The sequence below is a fragment of the Propithecus coquereli genome, unplaced genomic scaffold (genome assembly GCF_000956105.1).
Source record: "Propithecus coquereli isolate 6110/MARCELLA unplaced genomic scaffold, Pcoq_1.0 Scaffold449, whole genome shotgun sequence".
Taxonomy (NCBI): domain Eukaryota; kingdom Metazoa; phylum Chordata; class Mammalia; order Primates; family Indriidae; genus Propithecus; species Propithecus coquereli.
The window spans coordinates 76,352-100,453 of record NW_012150274.1 but is presented as its reverse complement, the minus strand read 5'-3'; the positions used below and the strand labels follow the sequence as shown (position 1 = coordinate 100,453).

Genomic DNA, 24,102 nt, shown 5'->3' with positions numbered 1-24,102 from the left:
TTCTGTAATTCTAAACGTTTTCCATCGCAAAGGTAAAATGTGTGATTTCATAAGTGTTGACATACACACATAGCTGCGAAACCATCATTACAATGAAAACGGTGAATGTATCTGTCACCCTCACATAATTAAATCTGGTTATTGAGTCATATTCACAATTTTGAAAGGTTACTCTTGACTAAATCTTTTATTTGGAACATCTGCTTTAACCTGTTAATTTTCTTTTTATTACCAGTTCTTATTAATTCAGGATCAAGATATGAAGCGAAATATCTTAGTGGAATTGCTCACTTTTTGGAAAAGTTGGCATTTTCGGTCAGTGTCTGATTCATCATTTTTGAGACTATACTTGAGAAGGATCTTTCAAGTTTTTCTTTTTTAGAATGGTTATTTTAATAAATGATGAAGTTGCTAAGTTAATACTAATAAAAGACTTTTAAGTTAAAAGATACTTTGTTTTTGTGTGTTTTGAAAGCAAAAGTAAATTTCCTTAATCATAATTTAGGGGTTGTTTGGATTGCTTATTTAGATTTTCTTATTCATTTTCACTAGTCTACTGCTCGATTCGACAGCAAGGATGACATTCTGCTTACCTTGGAAAAGCACGGGGGTATTTGTGATTGCCAGACGTCAAGGTACACCAGCTTTTACATACCAACTTACTTTGTGTCCTTGTGAAAATGCTGTTCTCATCCTTGCTTAAGGCCCTACTGAGCCCCTCCCATTGGAGAAGCTGCGGAGCTTCACGGTGAGAAAGGAGCCCTGGCCTGGGTGGAGAATTGGGCGGGCAGCACTTACACAGAGACACAGTTCCTGGAAACCCACTTACCCCTATCAGTTCAGCCAGGCTGGCGGCCCCATGCTAGGGATACCACAGTAGGCCCTGTCCCGAGCTGCTGGCCGATAGGGCAGGGGCCATGCATAGATAATAGACCCAAGAGCCAAAGGCGCTGGGAGCCAGAAGGACAAGCCATGAAATTGGTCTGGAGTTGGGAACAGGATTATAGGAAATGTGGCACTGGGCCTGGTTCCTGAGGAGTTTGCTAGACAAGTGAGGCAGGAGGCTTTCCAGACCCAGGGAACTGTGCCAAGGCTCAGTGCTGGAAGAGGCAGTAGTCTGCTGGGGAAGGGGACGGGGCAGTATTAGCTGGAGCACAGTTAGGGTAGGAGCTGGGGTATTGATCTTTGTGTGCCAGGTGTGGAACACTTTCAGAAAGCTCTGGGCAGTGTGAGATGGGTGGACATAGATGACAGACAACTGTTTTAAAAGGTTGATTATTTAAATTTGAATGCTAAAAAATGACACATAAAAGACACATTAAATGCTAAGAATTAAAGTTAGCATGGAGGTAATATCTTCACGTTTTAAAACAAGGTCTCTTAGGAAACCTGGCTCCTGCTGCCCATGCGTGATGTCCAGTCTCGTTGCCTGGTATGTGAGGTCCTCCCTAGCTTGCCTCAGACCCCAGATCTCTTCCTCTTTTTGCCAGATGAGCTCTGTCCTCTGGTCAGGCAGGCTGCTGTCCTGACTCAGACACAGCTCAGGCTTTTGTTCCTGCCATCTTCCCAGCATGGGACTGTCACTGAGAACGGCTCCTCCCCAGGTGAAGGTCTAGCCAAGTCCCCTCTGCAAAGGCACTGGTGACTGTGTCCCACCTGACGGGGCTCTTTCCCTGGGGGACGATTGTGTCTATTCTACATGGTCTCACTTGATTACACTTGATCTCAGATCTGTGATTTTCCATGGCTGTTCCTCCCCCACTTAGCTCTGTGCACTTCTGATGGTGTGGTGCCTCACACTGGGAGTTAATGTTACAGCTAGACAACAAGCTCTGTAAGAACCAAGTCGTCTCTGTCCCCCAGCCATCCAAGGCCGGGTGTATTTCCAGTCTGTTCATTTTTTGTTTTTTTTTTTTCCCCCCGGACGGGGTCCCTATCACTGAGGCTAGAATGCAGTGGCACTATCATAGCCTACTGCAACCTCTAACTCTTGGGCTCAAGCCATCCTCCCGCCTTAGTCTCCCAGGTATCTGGGACTATAGGCACAGGCCACCATGCCTGGCTACTTTTTCTGTTTTTTGTAGCGATGGGGTCTCTTACTCAGACTAGTTTCGAACTCCTGGCCTCCTGCCAGGAGCCTCCCAAAGCAATCCTCCCTCCTTGGCCTCCCAAAGTGCTAGGATTATAGGCGTGAGCCACTGGGCCCAGCCTCCAGTCTGGTCATTTAGCATACACTCAGAAAGCACAGATGAAATGCTTTCCCTTTTTAGAGTGCCTGCGGTTATAAAAATCTCCGTCAGCATTGGCTTCAGTTTGACTCAGCAGTGTCTTTTGCTTAAGTATTTAATCTCCGTGTAGATGGGGTTCCTGCCTGCCAGGAATTCTTACCCTAAGAGGGGAAAGGGGGAAAAAAGTCTGCAGGTCACTGACACAAAATGGTAGGCAGTACCCACTGGTACACCAGGTGTGAACATCCCCAGCTGCCCGGTCACTGTTGGCTTGTTTTTCCTTCCAGAGACACCACCATGTATGCTGTGTCTGCTGATAGCAAAGGCTTGGACACGGTGGTTGGCTTGCTGGCTGACGTGGTCCTGCAGCCCCGGCTGACAGGTGTGAATCTCCACTGCTAGTGCTTGAGGTGGGCGTGGGAGACCAGGGAGGCTTGTTGAAGCGCTGCAGCCACGAGCACCGCGCCAGTGGAGCCATGGGCCTGCACAGCAGTGACAGTGTGATTTTGTTAGAAATGAGCCTGGTGATTGGAAAAGTCCTTGGCACTTCAGGGCGCGCTTAATACTTTGATCCATCTCTGAGCCCTTTGATGTTTTCAGTAAAATTGGCTTTTTTGTTTTAGGAAGGCACCCTCATAGTGTTTTTCAACACCTTGACTGGCATGCTGCCAGCGGTTTCCATTACCCTCATGGGCCTTGCAGATGGCAAGACTTTGAGTTCCCTGCCTGGAGTGGATGGGAGAGAGGAGAGCGTCGGTTTCTCCAGACGATCTAAGAGTGTGCCCCGTTTCACAGCAGTCTAGCCTCAGCGTTCCAGTCCAGGGCTACAGTTGAGTTAAGACAGGGTCTCGCTCTGTCACCCAGGCTGGAGTACGGTGGGCGATCACAGCTCCCTGCAGCCTCGAACTCAGGGGCTCAAGCCATCTTTGCGCCTCAGCTTCCCACAGTGCTGGGAATCCAGGCTTGAGCCACCACACTTGGCCGGAGCTGTGATCTCCGTGGTATTTGCTGCAGTTAGCTGATGAAATGGCTCCCCTGGCAGGAGTCCGTGCCTGTTTTCTAAGTGCCTTCACATCTGATCTTGTGTCCTCACGGCAACACTTTGAGATAGCCAGGCAGGCACCTGCAGTGCTTTTCAGAGGTGAGGACACCGGGGCTGGGGCAGGTCCCACTGGCTGCTTCATGGCAGAACTGGGACGAGAGGCTCAAGTCCCTTTATCTCTATTCACCACAGTGCTGCTTCCCTCACTCACACGAGCACCCCCAGGTCTCCCCCCAGATGAGGGTAGCGGTGACTGCTGGCGCCCACCAGGGAACAGCACCCGCCCCAGCTCCGTGGCTCGGGATTAGTGCTCTCTTCATTCTTGCCTGAGTAGACTGAGCCCTTGTCCTTGGGTTCTTTTGCAGATGAAGAAATCGAGATGACACGGATGGCTGTCCAGTTTGAGCTAGAGGACCTGAATATGCGGCCTGACCCAGAACCGCTTCTCACTGAGATGATTCACGAGGTAAAACATAAAACTTGCAAATGTCCCTCCAGCTCAGTGGTCCTTACAACGCCAGGGGCGGTGGGGAGCAGTTGGCCCCCTCCCCGATCCTGTCCTTGCAGGTCATGGGTGCTCATGGAACACTCTGAATTTCTGCGTCTGCTGTTTATGCAGTGTTTGTGTGTTACGATTCTTGCCGTAACAAGATATTTCTCACCCCATCTATAAAAGGACCCTTACATTTTACATTTCCTGTGAATTTTCATTGTGGAGAGGCAGATTTTATTTTTATGAATACACACAAAGCTGCCACTGCCAGACTCTGGCTAAAAGAGCAGCTTGGGTAGGATTTTCCCAGAGGCACGGCAGGAGGTGAGGGTGGAGGCTGGTCGGAGGAAACCTCACTGCGCTCCCTTCAGTCACTTGCGTCTGTTTCCCTCCCTCTCAGGCAGCTTACAGGGAAAACACAGTTGGCCTCCACCGTTTCTGCCCCACAGAAAACATAGCCAAGATTGGTCGAGAAGCGCTTCGTTCTTACCTGAGAAACTACTACACGCCCGATCGCATGGTGCTGGCTGGAGTGGGCGTCGAGCACGAGCACCTGGTGGAATGTGCCAGAAAATACCTCCTGGGCGTCCAGCCGGCCTGGGGGGGCGCGCCAGCCGTGGACGTTGACAGATCGGTAGCACAGTACACTGGGGGGGTTGTCAAGGTAAAGTGGTGACAGGAAAGGTCTTGCGATCGTGGGCTGTGTACATGTCTTCTGACTTGTTTCTGTGTTTATTCCGGAGGGGGATAGAAATTTACTGCACTTGCGGCTTTGCCTTAAGGTTACTGTTGTCCCAGGATGGCACGGAATGTGTCCACTGCAGCTGGGAGCCGTTGGCTCCCGGTTTCTATATAGCCATCTTCAGGGTGCTCTGGGAAGTTGGCGAGTCCTGGTGGTTTTTCACCTGGGCCACTCGTTTGTTGTTCTCGGTCACAGCTGGAAAGGGATATGTCCAACGTCAGCCTGGGCCCGACCCCAATCCCCGAGCTCACACACATCATGGTGGGACTTGAGAGCTGTTCCTTCTTGGTAAGTCCAGGGCCTGGACAGGTGGCGTGCCCCAGACGCAGTGTGGACTGTGGCCAAGCCCTGCCCTCCTGTCCCTGCAGGAGGAAGACTTCATCCCTTTCGCCGTGTTGAACATGATGATGGGGGGAGGCGGCTCCTTCTCGGCCGGGGGGCCCGGCAAGGGCATGTTCTCCAGGCTGTACCTCAATGTGCTCAACAGGTAGGTTGCAGTCTTTCTGTGTGGCTGTCCTCAGGCTGCCAGACCAGGCAGAGTGGGTTTTTGCACCACGATGCCACCTTCCAGGTGTCCTTTCTCTAGTTGCCTGTGGCCTGACGTTGGCAGGTCCCCTCCCCCACCCCAGCACTCCACGCTCCCCCACAGGCACCACTGGATGTACAACGCAACCTCCTACCACCACAGCTACGAAGACACGGGCCTCTTGTGCATCCACGCCAGCGCTGACCCCAGACAGGTGAGGGCTGCCCCCAGGGCAGGAGCAGCGTTCGGGTCCTGCCCCGGCCTCAGTTCTCCGTTGCAGCTGCTCCTCCCGATCAGGGCCATCCCTGCTTGAGAGGGGTCAGCCGGCTGGAGTCCAGGCCACACTCTCAGGGCGTTGCTCTCCTTTGTAGGTTCGAGACATGGTAGAAATCATCACAAAGGAGTTTATTTTGATGGGCGGAACCGTGGACGTGGTAAGTAAGGCGTGGAGCCATTTCCAAGCTTGCCCACAGCACCTGCCAGCAAGAGAGCCACATTGTAGGAGTGGCTGGCAGCAGGCGCAGTACCCAACCCCAGGGCCACACCAGCCAGCAGGATGGTGCAGCTGAGGGGTTCAGGGCTGGCTGTGGCACTCAGGGGCCCCCCAGAGCCCTCCTGCCTGGTGGCGACACCGAGCACAGCCCACCACACCTCCCGAGTGCTTGGTCTGCTTTCATCCTCCGGCCGTGAGTCCTGGGACTGACCACGTGACCTTTCTCAGCTTTGCTGAAGACATACTCCAGTGAGTCTCCGCGTCCTGCTCAGGCGCCCCCGTAAGGCGACTGCGAGTTAGACAGCGGCACAGCCGCACGACATGAGCCGCAGCACGGCGCCTTCTCTAGCCTTTTTCTGGCTCTGTTTTCACTTGCTCATTTCTTTAGCGCAGTTTTTGATGCCTTATGTTTGGAAGTCTTGTTACCTCCTGGACCACAACTGGCACAAAGAAACCACTTTTATACACACATGTAAGGAAGTTCGCGTGCACGCACGCACACAGCATCAGGGCATGCCAGCTTGGGAATCGTGCCTGTAGGTGTTGTACGTTTTGCCTTTAATTCTTCTTTTCTCCATGTTTCATGTTTTCTGCAGTGATTACATAGTCACTTCTTTTTTTTTTTTGTCTTTTTTGAGACAGTCTCCCTCTGTCACCCAGGCTAGAGTGCAGTGGCATCAGCCTAGCTCACAATAGCCTCCAATTCTGGGGCTCAAGCGATCCTCCTGCCTCAGCCTCCTGAGTAGCTGGGACTACCGGCACGTGCCACCATGCCCGGCTGATTTTTCTATTTTTAGTTGCCTAATTTTTTCTATTTTTAGTAGAGATGGGGTCTCGCTCTTGCTGAGGCTGGTCTCAAACTTCTGGCCTGAAGTGATCCTCCCACCTTGGCCTTGTGAAGTGCCAGGATTACAGGCCTGAGCCACTGCACCCAGCTCCATGTTCATTTTTTACTGCAAAAGCATTATTTAAGAAAAAAATTGTGTTTAAAAATGAACATTCTTGAGTTCCATTAGTATGCTACTAGAGAACAACACCTTTCGCTAATGCGAGGCCCATTGAGATAAATTCATTTAGATATTTGCCTAAAGTGGCAAAAACAAAAAAGACCTGTTTAAGTTGGGAATTATTTTACTTAGAAGATGATAACAGTATCTCAGCAGCCAATCCGTTTTTCAGTGTTTGTTTTTCAAAGTTTGATAGCTCCTAGATTCGTTGGCACGTACCTCAGATCCAGCTCCGTAACCCTGACTCACGGGGCCCTGATGGTTTAGCTCCTGTAACTGGCTGGAGCCTCGGGACGGAGGCGGCTGTCCTCAGAGTTTCCCAAGGAGTTTACGAAACCCAGTTGCCTGTGCCCTGATCGGGTCTGCTGGAGCCCCAGGATCTGTGTTGCATTATTCTCCTCCTGCTTTTCCCGTGTGGCTGCTTTGGGGTCCTGGAGTTTGGGAGTTTAACATTTTACCTTCTCCTGCTGCATGACACTCAGACGGTAAAAAAGAACTCCAGGGAAGCACATTTCTCTCTTATTTCAAACGCGGCACAAGCCCCATGAGGTATAGTGTCAGCTCTTACCCAGAGATGCCAGGGAGGAAACGGGGCAGGTTTTCTCCTGACTTGGGCCTGGGCCCAGGCACAGGGGAAGGCCCTTCCCTTCCTGGTTTTCAGCTTAGGGTACCCGGAGGCCTTTTGCTGGGACAGGTTCCCATCCGGGCCTCCGGTAGCCTGCAGGGCTGTGACAGGTGGGTGATGGTGTAAAGGCCCTGCCGACCTGGTTGTTGGCCCCAGGTGGAGCTGGAGCGCGCCAAGACTCAGCTGATGTCCATGCTCATGATGAACCTGGAGTCTAGACCTGTCATCTTCGAGGACGTGGGGAGGCAGGTGCTGGCCACACATTCCAGAAAGCTGCCCCATGAGCTGTGCACGCTCATCCGTGAGTACCATGTTGGTAATGAGGTGGCTACTGAAGGCCTAGGTCAGGGCTCAGATGACACCTTCTCGCCTTCCTGCGGACTTTCGTGGGCCCCCATGGGCATGGCTGCCCCATCCGCAAGCCTGGGCCTTCACCAGGTGTCCTCAGCTCACGCATGTAATCTCAGCACTTTGGGAGGCCAAGCTGGGAGGATTGCTTCAGGCCAGGAATTTGAGACCAGTCTGGGCAACATAGTGAGACCCCATCACTACAAGAAAATTTTTTTAAATTAGCCTGGCACAGTGGTACACTCCTGTAGTCCAAGCTACTCGGAGGCTGAGGCAGGAGGATCGCTTGAGCCCAGGAGTCTGCGGCAGTAGTGAGCTGTGATGATGCCACTGCTCTCCAGCCCGGGCGATGGTGAGACTGTGTGTCTGGAATAAATAAGAAAGAGGACTCAGTGAACTAGTGGGTGACAAGCACTCAGCAGAATGCCAGAGTCACTAGGGACAGTGCTTTGCTGTTTGTGGCTCTCTGGCAGGTGTCTCAGCCCCAGGTTTCTGTGGCCCCAGTGAGTGACCTTCAGGTGGTCCTTGAAATTCCTCCAGTTGTGCGCCAGATTTTGCTCGCATAGGCGTCTTCTGGGGGCCAGTTTCAAAACCTGGCACAGAGCGGCTCATGAGGTAGGCTCTGCCTCTGGACGTCGCCCAGTGGCGTCTCCAGTCTAGTGAGGGAACCTCCGCCTTGTCCTCCTGGGCATGAAGTCTTGCCCTGCCCCTGCGTGGGCCCTTGTCCTTCCTTTAGGAATCCCCTTTGCATCCTTGAGCACGAGCGTCCAGTCTCCCCAAGGAAAACAAGTCTCCATGGGGCGTTCTCCTTGCAGGATGTGGTTCTCGTCACTCACCTCCCTGTGGTTCCCGGGTCCCCCAGAGGCCGGGCAGCGTGTGAGGCTGCTGCCATGGTGCAGCCCTGTGGGTCCCTCGTTCCAACTCTACCTTCTGTCCACGCAGCCCTGAGGAATTTGGGTTTTTTTTCTATAGACCTGTCATAAAGTTAATGCATCAGGCGAGGAGCTTGGTCTTTTCTCAATATATTAACTCCTGCTGGGTATGTCCTTGTGCGTTTGAAAACCATTTTAAACTCTGGCACTTCCCCCTTTACTAAGAACAACTCACGTCTGTCATCTCGCCCCGACTTAGCTCATCAGCTGGCCCAGCACGGTGGGAGTGACGTAGATTGGGGGCCTCCTTGGTCCATTCAGTGACCACAGCCTTGATGTGGAGACAAACAGCGTGTCTGACGTCCTCTTGCTCTTGTACTAGGCAACGTGAAGCCAGAAGACATCAAGAGAGTTGCTTCTAAAATGCTCCGAGGGAAACCAGCAGTGGCCGCCCTGGGCGATCTGACTGACCTGCCCACCTACGAGCACATCCAGACGGCGCTGCTGAGCAAGGACGGGCGCCTGCCCAGGACGTACCGGCTCTTCCGGTAGAGTCCCCCCAGATGCCACTGGGCCCGGCGGCTGTGGACAGAGTCTGCTTCTATACGTGCTACCTGGGGTGTGAATTTAGTGAGACGCCTGGTTCCATAAACTGCGCACGAAGGGACTCTGCTCTTCAACTGGGTGAAGGAAGTCGACGTTGCCAGAACACTGCTTGGTTTCCATTCCGTCAGGCCTGAACATGCCAATCAGCGGAATAAATACCTTCACCACTCCAAGCTAGAAACCAGGCAAAGTGCAGAAAGATTAAAGGCGGCTCGCCATGGCAAAACCAGGCAGGTATGTCCACCTTTGTCCGGAATTCTTGGCCTGTGGGGCCCATATGGGTTCCTGGGAACTTGGCCACTGAGCAGAGAGGTACCCGCGGGGGGTCCCAACTTCCCGGGGGACCCGTGCTGCACACACTGGACCGCGGTATTCTGCAACGGGTCCCAGGACTCATGTCTGACAAGCTGGACCGGAGGGGGCAGAGCCTGCCTTGCAGAGCGTGTCTGTGTGTGCGTGCACACCCATCGTTGCTGGTAATAAAATGGTGAACGTCTCTCTTACCACGGTGTGTTCTGTCTCCCTTGGTTGAGGAGAGAGCTGTTAAAAGCTGTCTTAACTGACAACTTTCCTAAAGCAGGGACCTTTCTCCCTGAGAATCGTCCAGCTTGAGCCAGTACCTTGACGCCTCTTGTCCTTTAACTGTAAGATGCATGCTGATTTCAGAGGGGTCGGGTGTGCACGGGGCCAGAGCTGAAGAGCGCTGAGGGAGCGGGGCAGTGGCGGCACACGGCCGTGGCGCTTCAACGTGGGGACGCGGAGCCTCGGGACTCGGCCTGCAGACACTGCTGGGGTTTCGGGACAGCCGCAGGCTGCTTGGGAGGCGGCAGGTTAAAACTTTTGACATGGTGTACATCAGTGGTTCCCACACAGAAATCACCCGAGGAGCCCCGTGGGGGTGCGGGGATGGGGGCGTCAGTAGCTTGGGTCTGGGAACCTGCGTTAACCACCCGGAGTCACTGAGTGCGGCCACAGTCCAGAGGACAGCTTGCCGGCCTGCAGCAGCCAGCGCACTGCACGAGGTCGGGCCGCACGGTTTGCGTAGAAGAGGATGGTCTCTAGTCATAGTTTCTGAACAGCTAAGAAGCCCAGCTCTGCGACGCGGATGCAGGAGGGAGTGGGTATTTTAAGGCAATCAGACTTTCAAGCGTTACTTCTGTTTTTCAGTTCTCTTACTGTGCTCAGGCTGTGGTACCATTTTACATGTCTATCTAGACAGTGGTTTTCTCGCGGTTTCTGGCTCTTGGCTTCCAAGGACAGTCTGGCCGTAACTGTTGGGGTGCTCTAGGCCTCGGGAGCAGCCTCAGGAGACAGAATCTCTCTGACCTCCAGTCCTCCCCTCTGCCCAAGACCCCCACTCCAGAGCGGGCCCGCCCCACCCCCAGGAGGACGGATGCTGCAGGAGGCCTTGCTGGGTGTCCCCACTGCTTGTGTCCCCACCCCCGGTGTCCGGTCCATTTCCACGCCGTCGCCGTTCTTCATTTGCGCCCATCCAGGGGCGTCTCCACACCAGGCCCAAGAGAATAGCGCTCAGGGAGCTTCCAGGTGGCTGCACACGTGGAGGGTGGTGGGCAGGGAGGCTCCACGCCCCTCCCTCACTCCTCGCCCTACGCACCTGCGTCCTTTGTAACATCCTTTGTAAGGAGCCCATAAACGTGATTTCCCGAGTTCCGTGAGCCGCTCCAGCAAATCAAAGCCAAAGGGGTCCTGGGAGCCCAGCTGGAAACCAGCAGGTCAGAGATCCGAAGGCCCAGACGCGCCGGTGGCGTCTGGGGGCCATCGTGGATGGAGCTCTCACCCTGTGGGATCTGATGCCGCCTCCAGGACTGTCAGGACTGAATTAAGCACACGCAGAGTGTTCCTGCAAAACTGCTTGCTTGCTTCTGGGTGGGGGGAAATCCCCACATATTTTGGGGTCACCTAAGTCTTCTGTGCTGTCGTGTTGGCCTGAGAGCAGAGGAAAATCGTGGTTCGGTTTTCCCAGCACTGGCCTGTCGTACATCTTGGAAACCTGGAACCCTTCCAACGCACACACCAGCGGAATGACAGGATCTGCCTCGTGGGGAGTCAGCTTGCTCCCTGCCTGGTAGAATCCAGTCCACTGGGGCTGGAGCCAGAGGAGAATGGTGTGTAATATATTCTAATTGAATTTTTGGTTGGAAACTTGCTAGCATCACCGTGTTGGGGGGAAAGCCCGGGCAGCACACGGAGGTGATGCGAAGCTGTTCCACGTGGTCGGTAGCAGGCGTCACGGTGAGGGCAGAGGCCTGAGCAGCTCGGCCGCATCCGGAAACTGCCGCTAACCAGGCTCTGGTGTCCGGTGATGGGGAAGCAGACGCCAGCGGGGGCTCCCTCTCGTTCCACCCCCACCGAGGGCGCTCCGTGGGCCTCCTCAGTCCTCCTCTGCAGCCCAGCGTTGCGCTGGCACCGTGCCTGGCCACACACCGACCCGGCCTGGCACCACGTGCGGTCCCATCTCAGAGTGCGCTTGCCCCACGCTGCACCCCGCCCAGGCCCGGAGCAGGACCCCGGAGACGCTTGTTGAATGAAAGACACAAGCGAATGTCTTGAGAGAATGAGAGCTGAATTTTAAAAACATGCCCTCACACTCGGTTGTGTTTCACAATTTTTTATGAAGCTTGTTTTCCATTGCTATTGGCCAACTTCGATCGCGTTAATTTGAATTTTAAACTAATTTTCCAAGTGAAATTCCATTCATCTAAAATCTAATGTCTAGGATCAAGGAAACCACTCGACTTTTGAACCGCGATCTTATTGGACATGTGCAGTGGTCCTCCAAGGACACGGAGTTCTCCACACCCTGCCCAGCAGACGCACGCCGGGCTCAGGCTGAAACCTCTTCCCTGTGGTTTGGGTCAGAGAAAATGCGGAGACAGGATCCATCAATCTGACTCACTTCCAGCCCCACTACCATAAAAATCTTTGTAACAAAGAGATTTTCAATTAATTGGTTTGTTTGAACAAAATCTCATACGTATGGACTAAATAGTGTAGACGGGGCTGGCTGTAACCTCTCGCTAATGGCGTTTCTCTCATTTTTATCAACAGATTAGGTGTGTATTGCTTCCATATTTTGGAAGGTAATGCTAATAGAAGTTTTCTACATTATTTATTGGAATTGCTCATAATTTCATCACAGTCCACTCCAGTCTGAAGTACTCACTTTTCCCTGGAAAGACCCTTTTCTAGTGGACGCCGACCTCTGGGGCAGCAAACGGGGAACGGGGTTTGACGGCAGCCATGAGTCAGACACAGCGGGGCTGGCACCCTGACGGTTGAGTCCAGACTTTTTGCCTTTGAATTTTATAGCCTTTTAAAGTAAGAACATTGTAAGAATAGGGTACACATAGGTTGTTCCTTCCCAAGATTCAATCTTTGGCTAGAAAGAGAGTTTAAGATCCAATATATGCATTTATTTAAAAACATAAATATGGAAAAATAAATAATTTAAAAGACGAGATTGAATGTCCCTAGATTTTCACACATCCAAAGCCTACGTTATTTTTTTCAAAAGATGGGGTAAGATGCAAAGAGCAAGGACGAGTTCGAACCCTCTCCAAGAAAAAACCCAGGACGTGGCGGCAGATCCTGGCCAGGTGGACAGTGGTGACTCTAAGCTTCCGGCAGGTCCCAGCACTGCTCTACTAATGTCCTTCTGTGGCTGATGCTACGAAACTGTGACATGTTTTCACAGGACAGGAGATGGCAAACAGTGTCTCATTCAGCTGGGGCCTCCTTGTCCCGAGGTAGTGACTTGCAGCCTAGCAGAGGGAGACCGCGTCACGCCCAAGTGTCTGGCTTCGTCAGCTGGGCTCTCGGGCACTCCAGGGGTCTGAGGGGTGGCCCGGCCCCAGCCCAGCCTCTGCAGACCCCCGTGCAGCCTGGGGTACTCGGAGGAGGAAGGGCTCGGCTCTCGGGGGCTGTGAAGGGCTGCCAGGAGGACGCAGATCCGGAGACATGGATGCGGGTGTGAAGGCATGAACAGGGTGTTGAGGGAGAGTGCCGGTGCTCACTGGCAGAAGCGTGGGCGCTGCGGTGCTACAGTGTGGGGTCCGATCTCCGCCTGTGCCCGTGTGGACATGTCCTGGCCGGGACAGGTGCGCTCAGGCTGAGGGCCGGCTTCCTTGCTGGGACACGCACACGGCAGGGCACAGTGCCGCTTGAGAAGAAAGTGGGACAGCCTGGGCTGGCTCACGAGGGTCCCAGAGGGTGAGAGGCCACCCAGTGGCGGATGCTTCCGCCTTCCAGTGACTTTTGGTCAAATGCTCTCCCCCGCTGCAGCTGGTGAGTCCTCGTGCAGCTTCAAGACACAGTGCAAATAGTGCTGGAGTTCTGGTTCTTTAGCGCTTGCTGTCTCTGAATTTCTTTTGAAATCCGTCTTTTAATTCCTATTAAGTACAGTTCTCGGTCAAACTTGCCGGCAGCCAGTGGGATGCTGTGGAGGAGAGGAGGAGAGAACCGCTGGGAGGGTGCCCTTGCTCTGCCCAGCCCCCGCCACGGAAGGGCAGGGCCGCTGCCAGGGCCTCCATCCCCCCAGCCCCCGGGGCCCCTGCCACCCGCCGGGCTCGTCTCAGCTTCGCTCCCTAAAGCTTCGCGCCAGATCCTGCCTCCCTGCTACCCCAGAGAGTAGCCCTGCAGGCCACGAGACAAGCTTCTGGGTTAGCCCCGAGGATTCCTGGGCCTCTCCAGGCACACAGGACACCCTGCTCCTATTTGGATGTTGCACGTGATATGACAGCGACACGAACACCTGCGTCCACGTGCCGCCGACCCCCAGGCCCCCAGAGGGAGGCCGCGCACAGAAGACACTGACTTGTCGCGCCCGGGCCGCACTTTCACTCGGAACAGGCCATACACGGGGCGGTGGTCGGACGTCTTGATCCCAGGGCAGGAAGCGTACTTCACTGGACAGATGTCACCCTTGTGGCGGCTTCTGTACAAGACCCGGTCCTTCAGGAAGAGATTCCAGAAGCAGGAGGACCAATTACGCACCAGGGGCCATGGGGCCTGGCCTGCGCCCCTCCTGCTGTCCTTCGGCAAGGCCCCCAGAGCCCCTTCCTGGACCCCCACCCTCATGTGCATTTCGTTGCTGGTGTCTGTGGGCCAGAGGCCTGTCCCTCGCTGCTCTCACCGGGCTCTGCCTCAGTGGCTTCCCAGAGGCCTCACGATGTGCCCAGCCTGGAGCCGTGGGCCTGGGGGAAGGCGCGGCAGGGAGGCAGGTGTGCCCGGCAGACAGCTCAGGAAGCCAGTGCGAGAGTCCAGTGGCCCTGTTCTCGGCCACAGGAGACTCAAGACACGGGGTCGCTGGGCCCAGGACACACGGCCAGGGTGTGGAACTGAGTTTCAGGGCCAGGCTGTCTCGGGCGCTGGCCTGGGCAGCGTGCCAGTCTGACCCGACGCTAGGCGTGAGCTCCTGGCTCATGGGAAGTCCCTGCCTTGAAGCCATCGTGTTTGGCAGGTGGACGGTGGCAGGGCCGGGGCTGCCTGGGAGGCAGGGCGGGTGTGGCGCTCGCTCACCGTGTACGAAGGGGTCCTCTGCTTGGACGTGCTGTCGTAGGTATCCTTCCCAATGTCGAACTTGTATGATGGCAGGAAGTGGATGTCTGGCTCCTGGAAGCCCTTGAAGACAGACCCTGCAAGGGGCCAGGCGCTCAGACCGGGACGGGCGCTCAGGCTGGCTCGCCTGGGCTGCGGCCCCCCAGGTCACTCACCTTTCCTCATCTCCCGGGTCAGCTGGTCGTGCTGCAGCAGCGCCGGCACGTCCGCCTCCGGGCCCTGCAGCAGGAGGGCGTCCACGGTCGCGCGCCCACCGCTCAGGCGGAAGTTGAAGTCTCCGAACCAGAACACCTCGTCAAAGCGGGTGGTGACATCCGCTGCAGATGTTGGATGTGTGTTGGCATTAGGCCTCAGCGACAGGCAGCCGGGCCCAGGCAGGGTGACAGGGGGTCCTCGGTCTGGGTCCCTCCCCTCCCCCAAAAGGAAGAGGTCTCGGTGCTGGCTGGCAGGGAGGCAGGGGCGGGCAGCCTGGGCTCTCTGGGCGGCATCCCACCCGGAGCAGCCTCAGGAGCACGCAGGGGCCTGGGGCTCACACAGCGACGGTCACGTCTCAGCCTCACCGCATGGCCGCGGAAGGGGTGCGGTGGGCAGAGAGGACTCGGACCGGGGCTGCCGATGCCACGCTCAGCCTGGAGGGCAGCGCCTGCCTGGCTGCCGACCGGGCCAAGGCGCCCCTCCTGAGAGCTGGGCGCTGAGAGCAACCGCTCTGACCTTGACTCTCAGAAGCTGCAGACGCTGTTTCTGCGGAACTATGGAAGGGCGCGGAAGGAGACCCCGCGTGTGAGCTGGCCGCGGGCCCTCACCTGCACTGGAGCGGTAGGGGTTGGTGTCCGGCACGTTCCGCGGCAGGGCCAGGGCCTGCACGGTCCTGGCGTAGTCCAGCAGCCGCTCCGCCACCTTCCCGTCCCCAGCTGTGGGAACAGAAGCCAGGCGGGGGACACGGGGTTCTGCACACTCAAGTCCCCCGCAAAGAGCCCCCCGCTGGCTTTTGTTGGGCCCGGTTTTTTGCGGCAGGGCTTGCCGGCGACGGTCCTGAACGCCGAGGTCTGCCCTCGGGGTCCTCGTCAAGCTCGTGGCCGAGACGCGCAGAGCTACGCTGCAGCCCCCGGAGACGCGCCAGGTGACGGGCTCCCCTGCCCCGCAGAGGCTGTCAGTGGAGAGGAAAGGTCTCCTCGCGCAGCACTCGGGGCCCAGGCGCCAGTGACTTACAGGTGAAGTGCGACGTGATGAACAGGAAAGAGGTGCCGAAGAAGGTGAAGCTGACGCCCAAGGCGCCCTTGGTTTTGATCTGAGACACGATGCGTGTGGTCACCGTGGAGCACTCCACCTCTGCGCAGGGAGGCAGAGAGCCCCTCAGTTCACTGCGCGGGACGCCGCCCCTGGCCCGGTGGGTCGTGTCCCTGTTCGTGCGAGGGGCGGGGTCGCCAGGGCAGCCACGTGGGACACAGCGACCCCGAAGGCTGGATTCTGTCTCCCAGCTGAGGCAGAGGTTGGGCCATGAAAGGGGAGCACGTGTGTGGGGTCCCGTCCACCCCCTGGCTGCACCCACCTGAGCAGAACCAGATGAGGTCCCGGCGGATGAACAGGGACAGGTAGAGCACCCCGTGGGCCGCCGAGGACAGTAGCACGTAGTGGGGACCCAGCGTCTCCTGCAGACGAGTCTCCCACTCCCGCCTGCAGTGAGGAGGACGCGTGGCTGCGGCGGGCACGCGGCGCCTTCCAGCTCCACCACCCCCAGACCCGCTGCCCGGGCCCCTGGAGGAGCCACCAGGGGAAACCCGCGATCTGGGCTCGCAGCCTCGCACTGAGAATGGCAGATGAGCCAGAGGAGGGCGTCGTGGGCACCTGTTTGCAAAAGGAGAGTCTCCGGGGCCAGGAGCCTGGACCTGCCGGTGGGTCACAGTTCTGGCTCCGGTGTGGGCCACTCCTGGATCCCTGCCACGACCCCGCTGGGCTCCCTCCCACCCTGGCAGGGCACCCCGCCTGCCCCAACCTGCAGGCCAGGCAGCGGTGGGGTCCAGGGACCCCAGGGCAGAGCCCTTCCTGCAGACCGTCTGGTGCAAGGGGGCCCCTGCTGTTCTCATCACAACTCGGAGCCCACACGAGGCCCCCCAGGGCGACTCGGGCAGGCTGGCAGAGCCTCCGGGGGCCACCAGGCTGCACAAAACACCAACCTCGCTCTTGGCTGCTTTTTTTTTTTTTTTTTTTTTTTTTTGAGACAGAGTCTCACTCTGTTGCCCTGGCTAGAGTGCCGTGGCGTCATCCTAGCTCACAGCAACCTCAAACTCCTGGGCTCAAGCGATCCTCCTGCCTCAGCCTCCCGAGTAGCTGGGACTACAGGCATGCGCCACCATGCCCGGCTAGTTTTTTCTATATGTTTTTAGTTGTCCAATTAATTTCTTTCTATTTTTAGTAGAGACGGGGGTCTCGCTCTTGCTCAGGCTGGTCTCGAACTCCTGAGCTCAAACAATCTGCCCGCCTCGGCCTCCCAGAGAGCTAGGATTACAGGCCTGAGCCAGTGAGCCTGGCCTTGGCTGCCTTTCTTTAAAATCAACTATTTGATTACAAAAAATAAAATATTATTCACTTTAAATCTCTCAGTCGCCATTTGAGAAGAAACTGACTCGCATGTTCACCCCAGGCTTAGCGGCTGCCCGCGCCTGGCCGTGTGTGGGGGTCTCGGAGCCCACCAGCAGGACGCGGAGGCCCGGCGCAGTTGGGGAGCTTGAGCCGTGTGCCCTACCTGTCGGAACAGCCCTCCTGCACCCCGACGACATAAAGGTCTTGGGCGTAGTCTGCCTCGGCAGGAAGCAGGAGCTCGTCCAGGCTTGGTGGCAGCTCCTGGGGAGAAGAGCCACGTGGGGTTGGCTGAGGCCAGCAGGCTCCCCCCAAGCCAGGCGCACTGTGCCCGCATCCCAGCCGCGGCATCTAGAAGTGGTGCCGAGAGACTCTTCTGAATGAGGGGAAACTGAGGCCATAGCCGATAAGGGATCTGCCTAGCAATTGACGAACCATGTGTGCTTGGTCTCTGAGGAGCCCAACACCAAAGATGCTCCAGGTCTGGGTGGGCCGCCCTTGCCTCAGTTTCCCTCTCCAAACACGAGTTTGTCTAACAATGACCTCCGAGTCTACGGTCAAGGCTGCGCTGGCCCCCGGGCCATGCCCGCTCAGCACCTGGGCACCAGCCCCTCGCTGCTTGTCCCTAGTCTGAGTGTCCCCCTGGGCGGGCACCACTGGCTGTCCCCAGGCACGCCTCCCTGCTCCCACGAGCACAGATGCAATTCCTGGCGGGCTCGGGGCCCACTCCTGCATTCCCAGCCTCTCTGCAGCCACGTGGCCAGGGAGGGGCAGTGGGGGTGCCAGGGACCCAGGACGTTCACAAAGGAAGTGTGTGACCCCCTCGCCCATCTTCACTACCCTGTGCTGTGGGCTGCAGTGGGTGAGCTGTGGGGCTCTGTCCCTCCCAGCCCAGGCCACTTGGGGAGCTGGCTCCCCAGGCGACCCCGCCCGTCCCGAGATGCCTTTGCACGCACATCACGTCCAGCCCAGTGCCGCTCACCTTCTGGCCCTGCATGTTCCAGGTGGCCACAAAGAGAGCCACGTTCCGGTCCGGGAAGTAGCGGGCCAGCTCGTCCGCCCCCAGCAGGGCCCCGCTGGCCAGGAGACTCCCCTCTAGGTAGCTCCTGTGGAGAGAAGAGACTGACCTTGGGGCCCAGACACCCGGCGCTGCAACAGCCCAGGAATCCTCCTGGGCACAGGAGGGGCCGTGCTGGACACATCTCTGGGGACTCAGTGTGCCCCTAAGGGGGAAGAGCAGACCCCGTGGGGTGGCGGGAGCTGCGCCCCGGGGGTCAGGACTCTCTGTAGGCCCTGCAGGCTCGCGGGCCAGAGTCAGTGTTCATGGCCTGCTCTGGGGGACAGTGAGCCCCATTCCCAGTCGTGCACACGCCCAGTGCGGATTTACACTACCGCAGCTGCCTCCTGGGAAACGGGCACAAAGGTGATGTTTCGGGCTTTTTTGGTGGCGAGGGCCTGGGAAGGCTAGGGGTGTACAGAGGGGCTTCCACGCTGTGCGCGAAGGGGGGTGCACGCAGCGCGTTCCTGGGGAGGGGCAGGTTCTCCAATTCTCCCGCAGCCCAACACCAGGAGGACGGTCTAGGACGGGGAGGTCCAAAGGCCCCGTGTAGATACGTACGTCTGTGTTTATGACACCCCGCGGTTTCAATCCACGTTCAGATCGTAACACGATGAAGCACGCAAATGGCCAAACACATCGAATTATGCTCAAAGCCTGTGACAAAAACCAAAAACCCCCAGCCCCGTCCTGCCCCAGCCCAGCACACGTTCCACGCTGGCAGCTTCCGCCACGAGGCGTGGCAAGCCGTTGGAAGAGCCAACAGCGCATATTTTTGGCTTCACGGGACACCTGGTCTCTGTCGCAGCTACTCGCCTCTGTCGCTATAGCGCAAAAGCCACCGCAACTGACCCGATGGGCATGGCTGTGCCGATAAAACTTTATTTGTATGGATGCTGAAATCAGAACGTCATATGATATTCTCACACCATGAAATACTGCAGTTGTCTCATTTCCAACCACTCAGAAACATATCTGCCCCTGGACCAGGCAGACTTGGCTACGCCCGTCTCCGGCTCCTCTCCAAACAGTAACTGTGCTGCCCCTTCTGGTCTGGCGCTTTCTGACACCTTTTCTTTCGCAGCGGGAGGCAAGAGTTTGGCGCTCCCGCCCCCTTCACTGCGGAAGCCTCCGGTTTTTCCCAGTCGCGCTGTTCGTAGCCCCTGTTCTTTCAGGAGCCCTCCTTCTGGAACCTGCGCCAACCCAGTTCCACCCCCGCCCTTCACACAGGCTAGGGCCAGGCTGCCCCCAGACGAGGACCTAGATGATGCCCACGCTGCCTCTCACGTCTCGTCATTTCTACGACGCGCCCCTGGCCGTCCGTTGGAGAGACCACGTCGCCTGTCCTGTGGAGTCACACCATGCCCCCACGCACAGCCTCCACCGTCCCCTGCGAGTGTTAGTCGGGTTCCTTCCCGTTTCCAGGCAGGACGCCCTAGCTCACTGGCACTGGGCACCCCAATAGATGCCGCGGCTGCCTGTCCCGCTCCAGTGACGCCAGGATGGACAGAGGGTCTGGATGGCATCGGCTCGGCAATCCTCCGTAACACCCCTGCCTCCGCCTGCCCGCGGCCTCACACCCCGACGGCCGGGGGAGCACCTGTCTTGGGAGTCGCGAGCACCGCTCCTTTTGGAGGATCCTTCCTCGGTTCGCTCTACCGGAGTCTCGACTCTCCTCAAGGACGCCACCTCTGTGTCTTCCGAGGTCACTTCTTCCTGGTTATCTCGGTCCTGTTCCCGCCATGGGGGCAGTCCCTGGTGCTGCCTGTTGAGGACGAGCCCTGGGAGCCCGGTCGGGTCCCTGATGTGATGAGGCTGCACTTTGGGGACAGAGGGCAGCTCAGGACACGGGGATGTGGACAGCTTTTCCCTGGGGCCGAGCTACTCCACTCAACTCAGTCAATGCTCCGTCCTCCACCCCGAGCCGGCCCCACCGGGTGGGCCGGCGCCCCCCTCCCAAGGTGGCCTCCAGGCCACCACCTGTACCCGCCTTCCAGAGAAAGGTAGGACCCCTCAGCTCCAAGGGCCCGTTTCTGGCCCTCTTGTCACTGTGAGTTTGTTCGTGTGCATTTCATTTTGTCACACTGCTGCCACTTCACAGCGGTCCCAGGGTGGCAGGATGCCTAGAGTCGATCCTTCCGTCAGTCAACGGGACCCCTGAGCGCTTTCCCAACCTCTGGCTTTCTCTGCATCCGACTTGCCAGGAAAACCTCGCGCCTTCACCCCACACGCAGGGACCAAGAGTCCTCCGAAGGCGAGAGCAAGGCATGCGGCAGGTCACGTCTCCTGAGCCGCGGCCGCCTAGGGAAGCCACGTCCAGCGTTCGCACCGGCACCCGTGAGAAATCCTTCCCCGCTCCACGCTCACGTTCACAGGACGTGACGTACGCCGTGTCAGGAGCGGGATCCTGCTTATCTCACCCTAAAAACTTGGAAACTCCCAACAGGACAGATACGCTCACGCACCGGCCGTCAGGGCGCAGCGCTAAGCGACGGCCTCGGGAGACCACAGGCGAGCAGGGGCTGGCCGCTCGGCAGCTGGCCTGTCTTCTCTACTCGGGAAGCCCCGAGGTCGGTTTGCCCAGCTGCAGGGAGGGGCAGGCCAAGGGCACTGGCCTATGTCCAGGCTCTGGAGCAGAGCCCGGCCCGGCTCCCGCCCTTGGCCAGGACGTGCAGGTGTCCTGTGGAGACACCCGTGCAGCCACGGCAATGCGGCCGGCTTCCAGAGAAAGGAGTCGGCGGGGGAAGCCGCCGCCCCCTCCAGGCCTGGCCGCAAAGGGCCGTTCAGGACCAGGGCCCGGCCAGCCCGCCCGGCCAGGCACGGCCTGTGTACAGCCCACGAGCTAAGAACGGTTTCTATGCTCTTAAAAGGTTGAAAAAGAAAGAAGAATAGTATTTTGTGACCCATAAAAATTATATAAAATTCAGGTTTTCATCCCTAAATACAGAGCTTCATTGACACACGGCCACCCGGTCCCATGGCGTCTGTGGCTCTTTCCGACTATGATGGCGGCTGAGCAGTGACACGGCCTCTGGCCCACAAAGCTTAAAGTGCTACCTGGCCTTGACAGAAAAGGTTTGCCAACCCTGTTCTAGAACAAACCAAAGGTCTGGAAATGGGGGGCCCTTTGGCAGCAGGACTGGGTGAGACGCCCCATCAGCCCAGCGTCTCCCGGCTGTCTGTAAATGACTTGATCCAGTTTTGAGACCTGATTCTCACGTTCTACAAAGGACGTATCTAAGTAAGCTGCACGTAACGTTAAAAGTGTAATAATACTTTAAATGCACTAGGAAATCTCACCATTTGAAAGGAAGTTTGTAGTGAATTATTTTAACGCATGGAACAGTTCTGTCCCACGTGTGATCGCACGTGCTGCATCCAAGGGCGAGAGAGCGAGGAAGGGTCTGCCCCAGAGCCCTGGAAGGAACGCAGCCCGGCCGGCGCGCTGATTTCACAGAACTGGGAGATGGTCAAGTCCTGCTGTTTTAAACCCCCCAGTCTGTGGTCATTGGTTACAGCGGCCCCAGGACACCGACACGGGGACCACCTCACCCCTCCACTCCCTCCCAGCCTGACGGGACTTGGGCACCATGGCCGTGGGGAGGAGAGGAAGGGAAGGGAGCAGGGTGGCCCAGCACAGCCCCGAGACCGAGATCCCACGGTCGCAGGACGAGACCAGGCTGGGAGAGGAGGTCATGGGTTTGGAGGGGCCAAGCTCAAAAATCTCTGGAATCCCTGGTCTGGTAAATTCACAGCTCTGGCCTCGGAGAGGTGAGCTGGAGGCATGCATTTGGGAGTCATGAGAGGGACAACATCGTGGGCAGCACCCCGGTTCTTTTCGAGCTATAAAAAAGTCAATATGGATTAGTTATTAAAGTCACAAAAAATCCAAGTGCAGGAAGCCAAGGCCTGTGCGTCCTCCTGACGTGAACCCCTCAGCCGTAGGATGAGGGGCCAGCGGACCTGATGATGGAGCATTTAGCAAATCTAATCACAGAACAGCGAGAGCCTGTGGCTCCAGAAATCACGGAGTGGTCCCCAATAAACCACGTGCAACAAGCCAGGCCTGGCTGCTCTCCCCTCCCCAAGTGTGGGTGGACTGTGGGGTGTTCTCACGGTCATTGCAGAGGCCCTGGCCCCTGGGCCCGGCAAGTTCACGTCCACCTATCCATCTGGAAGACATGGGCACACGCCCCTCAGCGGCTGGCTACAGCATCCCCTCCAGCAACAGCTGGAGCGCACCTACACGTGTGCCGTGGGCACGGCTCGGCGCGCCCGCTGCATCACTGCCGCGGCAGAGAAGACGGGGCAGAGGCATGCACGCTGGCAAGGAAGTTGTCAAGACAAAGTGAGATCAAGAAAGAAAACACAAGATACAGAATAGCATGCAGCACCCGATCTCATCTATCTAAACGAGTCAAGATGATGTATTGTTATAGATACATCATACCCACAAATTCTGAAACACAAAGGGATAGCTCGGGAATGACGCGGAGAGACCTGGGGACGCGCGGGGGTGGCTGCGGGTAGACTCGCTTTACTCTGTTGATGTATCATGAACACCGTGACCACACAGTCACGCAGCTCTCGTGCAGCCTGCCTTGACACACCCCGCACCCAGCCCTACCTGCTGCGGACATCCTTGGTGCGGATGGGCGCCAGGAGACTGAAGGCAGATTTGGCCGAGCGAAGGGAACAGCTGTCGCAGGCCAGGGGGCTCCGGGGCCGGCCAGGGCCCAGGCTGCTGTGGGCCCGCACCAGTCTGGTCTGCATGCGGAGCTTGTAGTCGGCATGATCCGAGTCAACCTTGTTTGCCGTCCTCAGGGAGCTGGAGGTGATGTCCAGGTCCATGGCGGGCGGTGGGCGAGGGGGACGCAGGCCGGCCAACCTGGGGGAGTGCGCTGTGCAGAGCTCGTCTCTGTGCAGGAGGTCCAGGGAGCCGCTGAGCACCCCGGAGAGACACGTACCCCCTGAAGATGGGCTCCCTTCCTCGCTGCCTGGGCCCCTGCGGCACTTGGGGATTTCCTGCAAGGAGGTGCTCAGGCAGGGTGGGGAGAGACTGGGGGTGGGGCTCGGGGGGGCTTCCCTCTGCTCAGAACCCCTGGAGGGACTGGCCCCATTCTGGGCTGCCAGGTCCTCATGGCTGCCTCGAAAACGCCTTCTTCTCCAGCCCCTGTCGTCTAAGGACAGGGCTCGCTCCAGCCTGGGCCTGGGCCTGGCCGGGGGCCGCGGGGCGATGGGTTTTGCCTCTGTTTGTGGGTCCGCGCTGCTAAGTTTTGCCGGAATGCTGAAAGGAAGCACCGGGCTCTTCTCTGGGCCCTGGAAGGCGGTGGAGGGCAGGGACCCCGGGCTGGAGCTCTGTGCGAGGTCTTTTTCTGTGCTTGGAAGCTGTCCCTTGAGCATCCTGCCTTCAGGCTGCTGGGGAGGTCGCAGGCACACTGACTCGGACGGCATAGTCAGACCGCCTCGCCAGCCCTCATGGGCGGCCGCAGCCTGACGCTTCCTGGCTAGGCCTCCTCCCCCGGCCTCGGGCAACACACAGTGTCAGGGATACGAGGTCAGAGGTCACCGGGCGCAGCACAGGAAAGAAACCTGGCAGTGGCTCCTGTTCAGGCCTGGGGCCGTCCCAAAGGGGCAGGGGCCGTTGCTGCATGGCTGGATGTCCTGGAGTCCCCGCAATCCCTAAAGGAAAACGCCGCGGTCAGGGCCCACGGCTCCCTCAGGAGCATTTAACGTTCCTAAAGGACGACCGTGGGGCAGGTGGGCGCCCGCCTCGCAGACGGGGCGCACTCCGTAGAGGAAGCGGGCGGGGGCCGGCGGTGGGCCCCGACCCCGACCCCGCTCCCCTGCGGCCGCTCGGGGCGGAGCGCGGGCAGGCGGGGCAACGACCGCGACCGCGCCCGGCCCCC

At 57.7% G+C, this 24,102-nt stretch overlaps 2 protein-coding genes across 3 annotated transcripts in view; one reads left to right on the top strand and one right to left on the bottom strand.

Annotated features, from left to right (window-relative positions):
* PMPCA (peptidase (mitochondrial processing) alpha) overlaps window positions 1–9,468 on the top strand; it is an 11,465-nt gene extending 1,997 nt beyond the window's left edge. Inside the window, exons 1-11 of one of the 2 annotated variants that reach the window (XM_012654792.1) lie at window positions 242–315; window positions 553–635; window positions 2,516–2,610; window positions 3,636–3,736; window positions 4,164–4,427; window positions 4,701–4,793; window positions 4,874–4,992; window positions 5,155–5,245; window positions 5,403–5,465; window positions 7,313–7,457; window positions 8,759–8,935. In XM_012654792.1, coding sequence (XP_012510246.1) covers window positions 2,526–2,610; window positions 3,636–3,736; window positions 4,164–4,427; window positions 4,701–4,793; window positions 4,874–4,992; window positions 5,155–5,245; window positions 5,403–5,465; window positions 7,313–7,457; window positions 8,759–8,928 — 1,131 coding nt within the window. In that variant the 5' untranslated portion in view covers window positions 242–315; window positions 553–635; window positions 2,516–2,525 and the 3' untranslated portion in view covers window positions 8,929–8,935. Of the gene's footprint in view, window positions 1–241; window positions 316–552; window positions 636–2,515; window positions 2,611–3,635; window positions 3,737–4,163; window positions 4,428–4,700; window positions 4,794–4,873; window positions 4,993–5,154; window positions 5,246–5,402; window positions 5,466–7,312; window positions 7,458–8,758 lie in introns of those variants that run through there. The other variant, XM_012654791.1, reaches the window with a different exon arrangement.
* A 3,020-nt stretch (window positions 9,469–12,488) lies between these two features.
* Window positions 12,489–23,647, bottom strand: INPP5E (inositol polyphosphate-5-phosphatase, 72 kDa). The gene is made up of 10 exons (XM_012654789.1): window positions 22,821–23,647; window positions 18,119–18,242; window positions 17,303–17,400; window positions 16,109–16,233; window positions 15,769–15,888; window positions 15,363–15,470; window positions 14,715–14,876; window positions 14,521–14,636; window positions 13,817–13,953; window positions 12,489–13,438 (listed from the first exon to the last, which is right to left on the bottom strand). Exons 1-10 carry the CDS (start codon window positions 23,645–23,647, stop codon window positions 13,306–13,308), a joined length of 1,950 nt encoding a protein of 649 aa, XP_012510243.1. The 3' UTR covers window positions 12,489–13,305.
* Window positions 23,648–24,102: the final 455 nt, after the last annotated feature.

Excerpts from the sequence above, each read along its gene's own strand:
- INPP5E (XM_012654789.1), bottom strand. The coding sequence starts at position 23,647 with ATGCCGTCCGAGTCAGTGTGCCTGCGACCTCCCCAGCAGCCTGAAGGC. Across the intron at positions 16,234-17,302 it reads CAGGAGGGCTGTTCCGACAG|GCGGGAGTGGGAGACTCGTC; the intron begins GTAGGGCACACG and ends TCCTCACTGCAG. Across the intron at positions 15,889-16,108 it reads CCTCATCTGGTTCTGCTCAG|AGGTGGAGTGCTCCACGGTG; the intron begins GTGGGTGCAGCC and ends CTCCCTGCGCAG.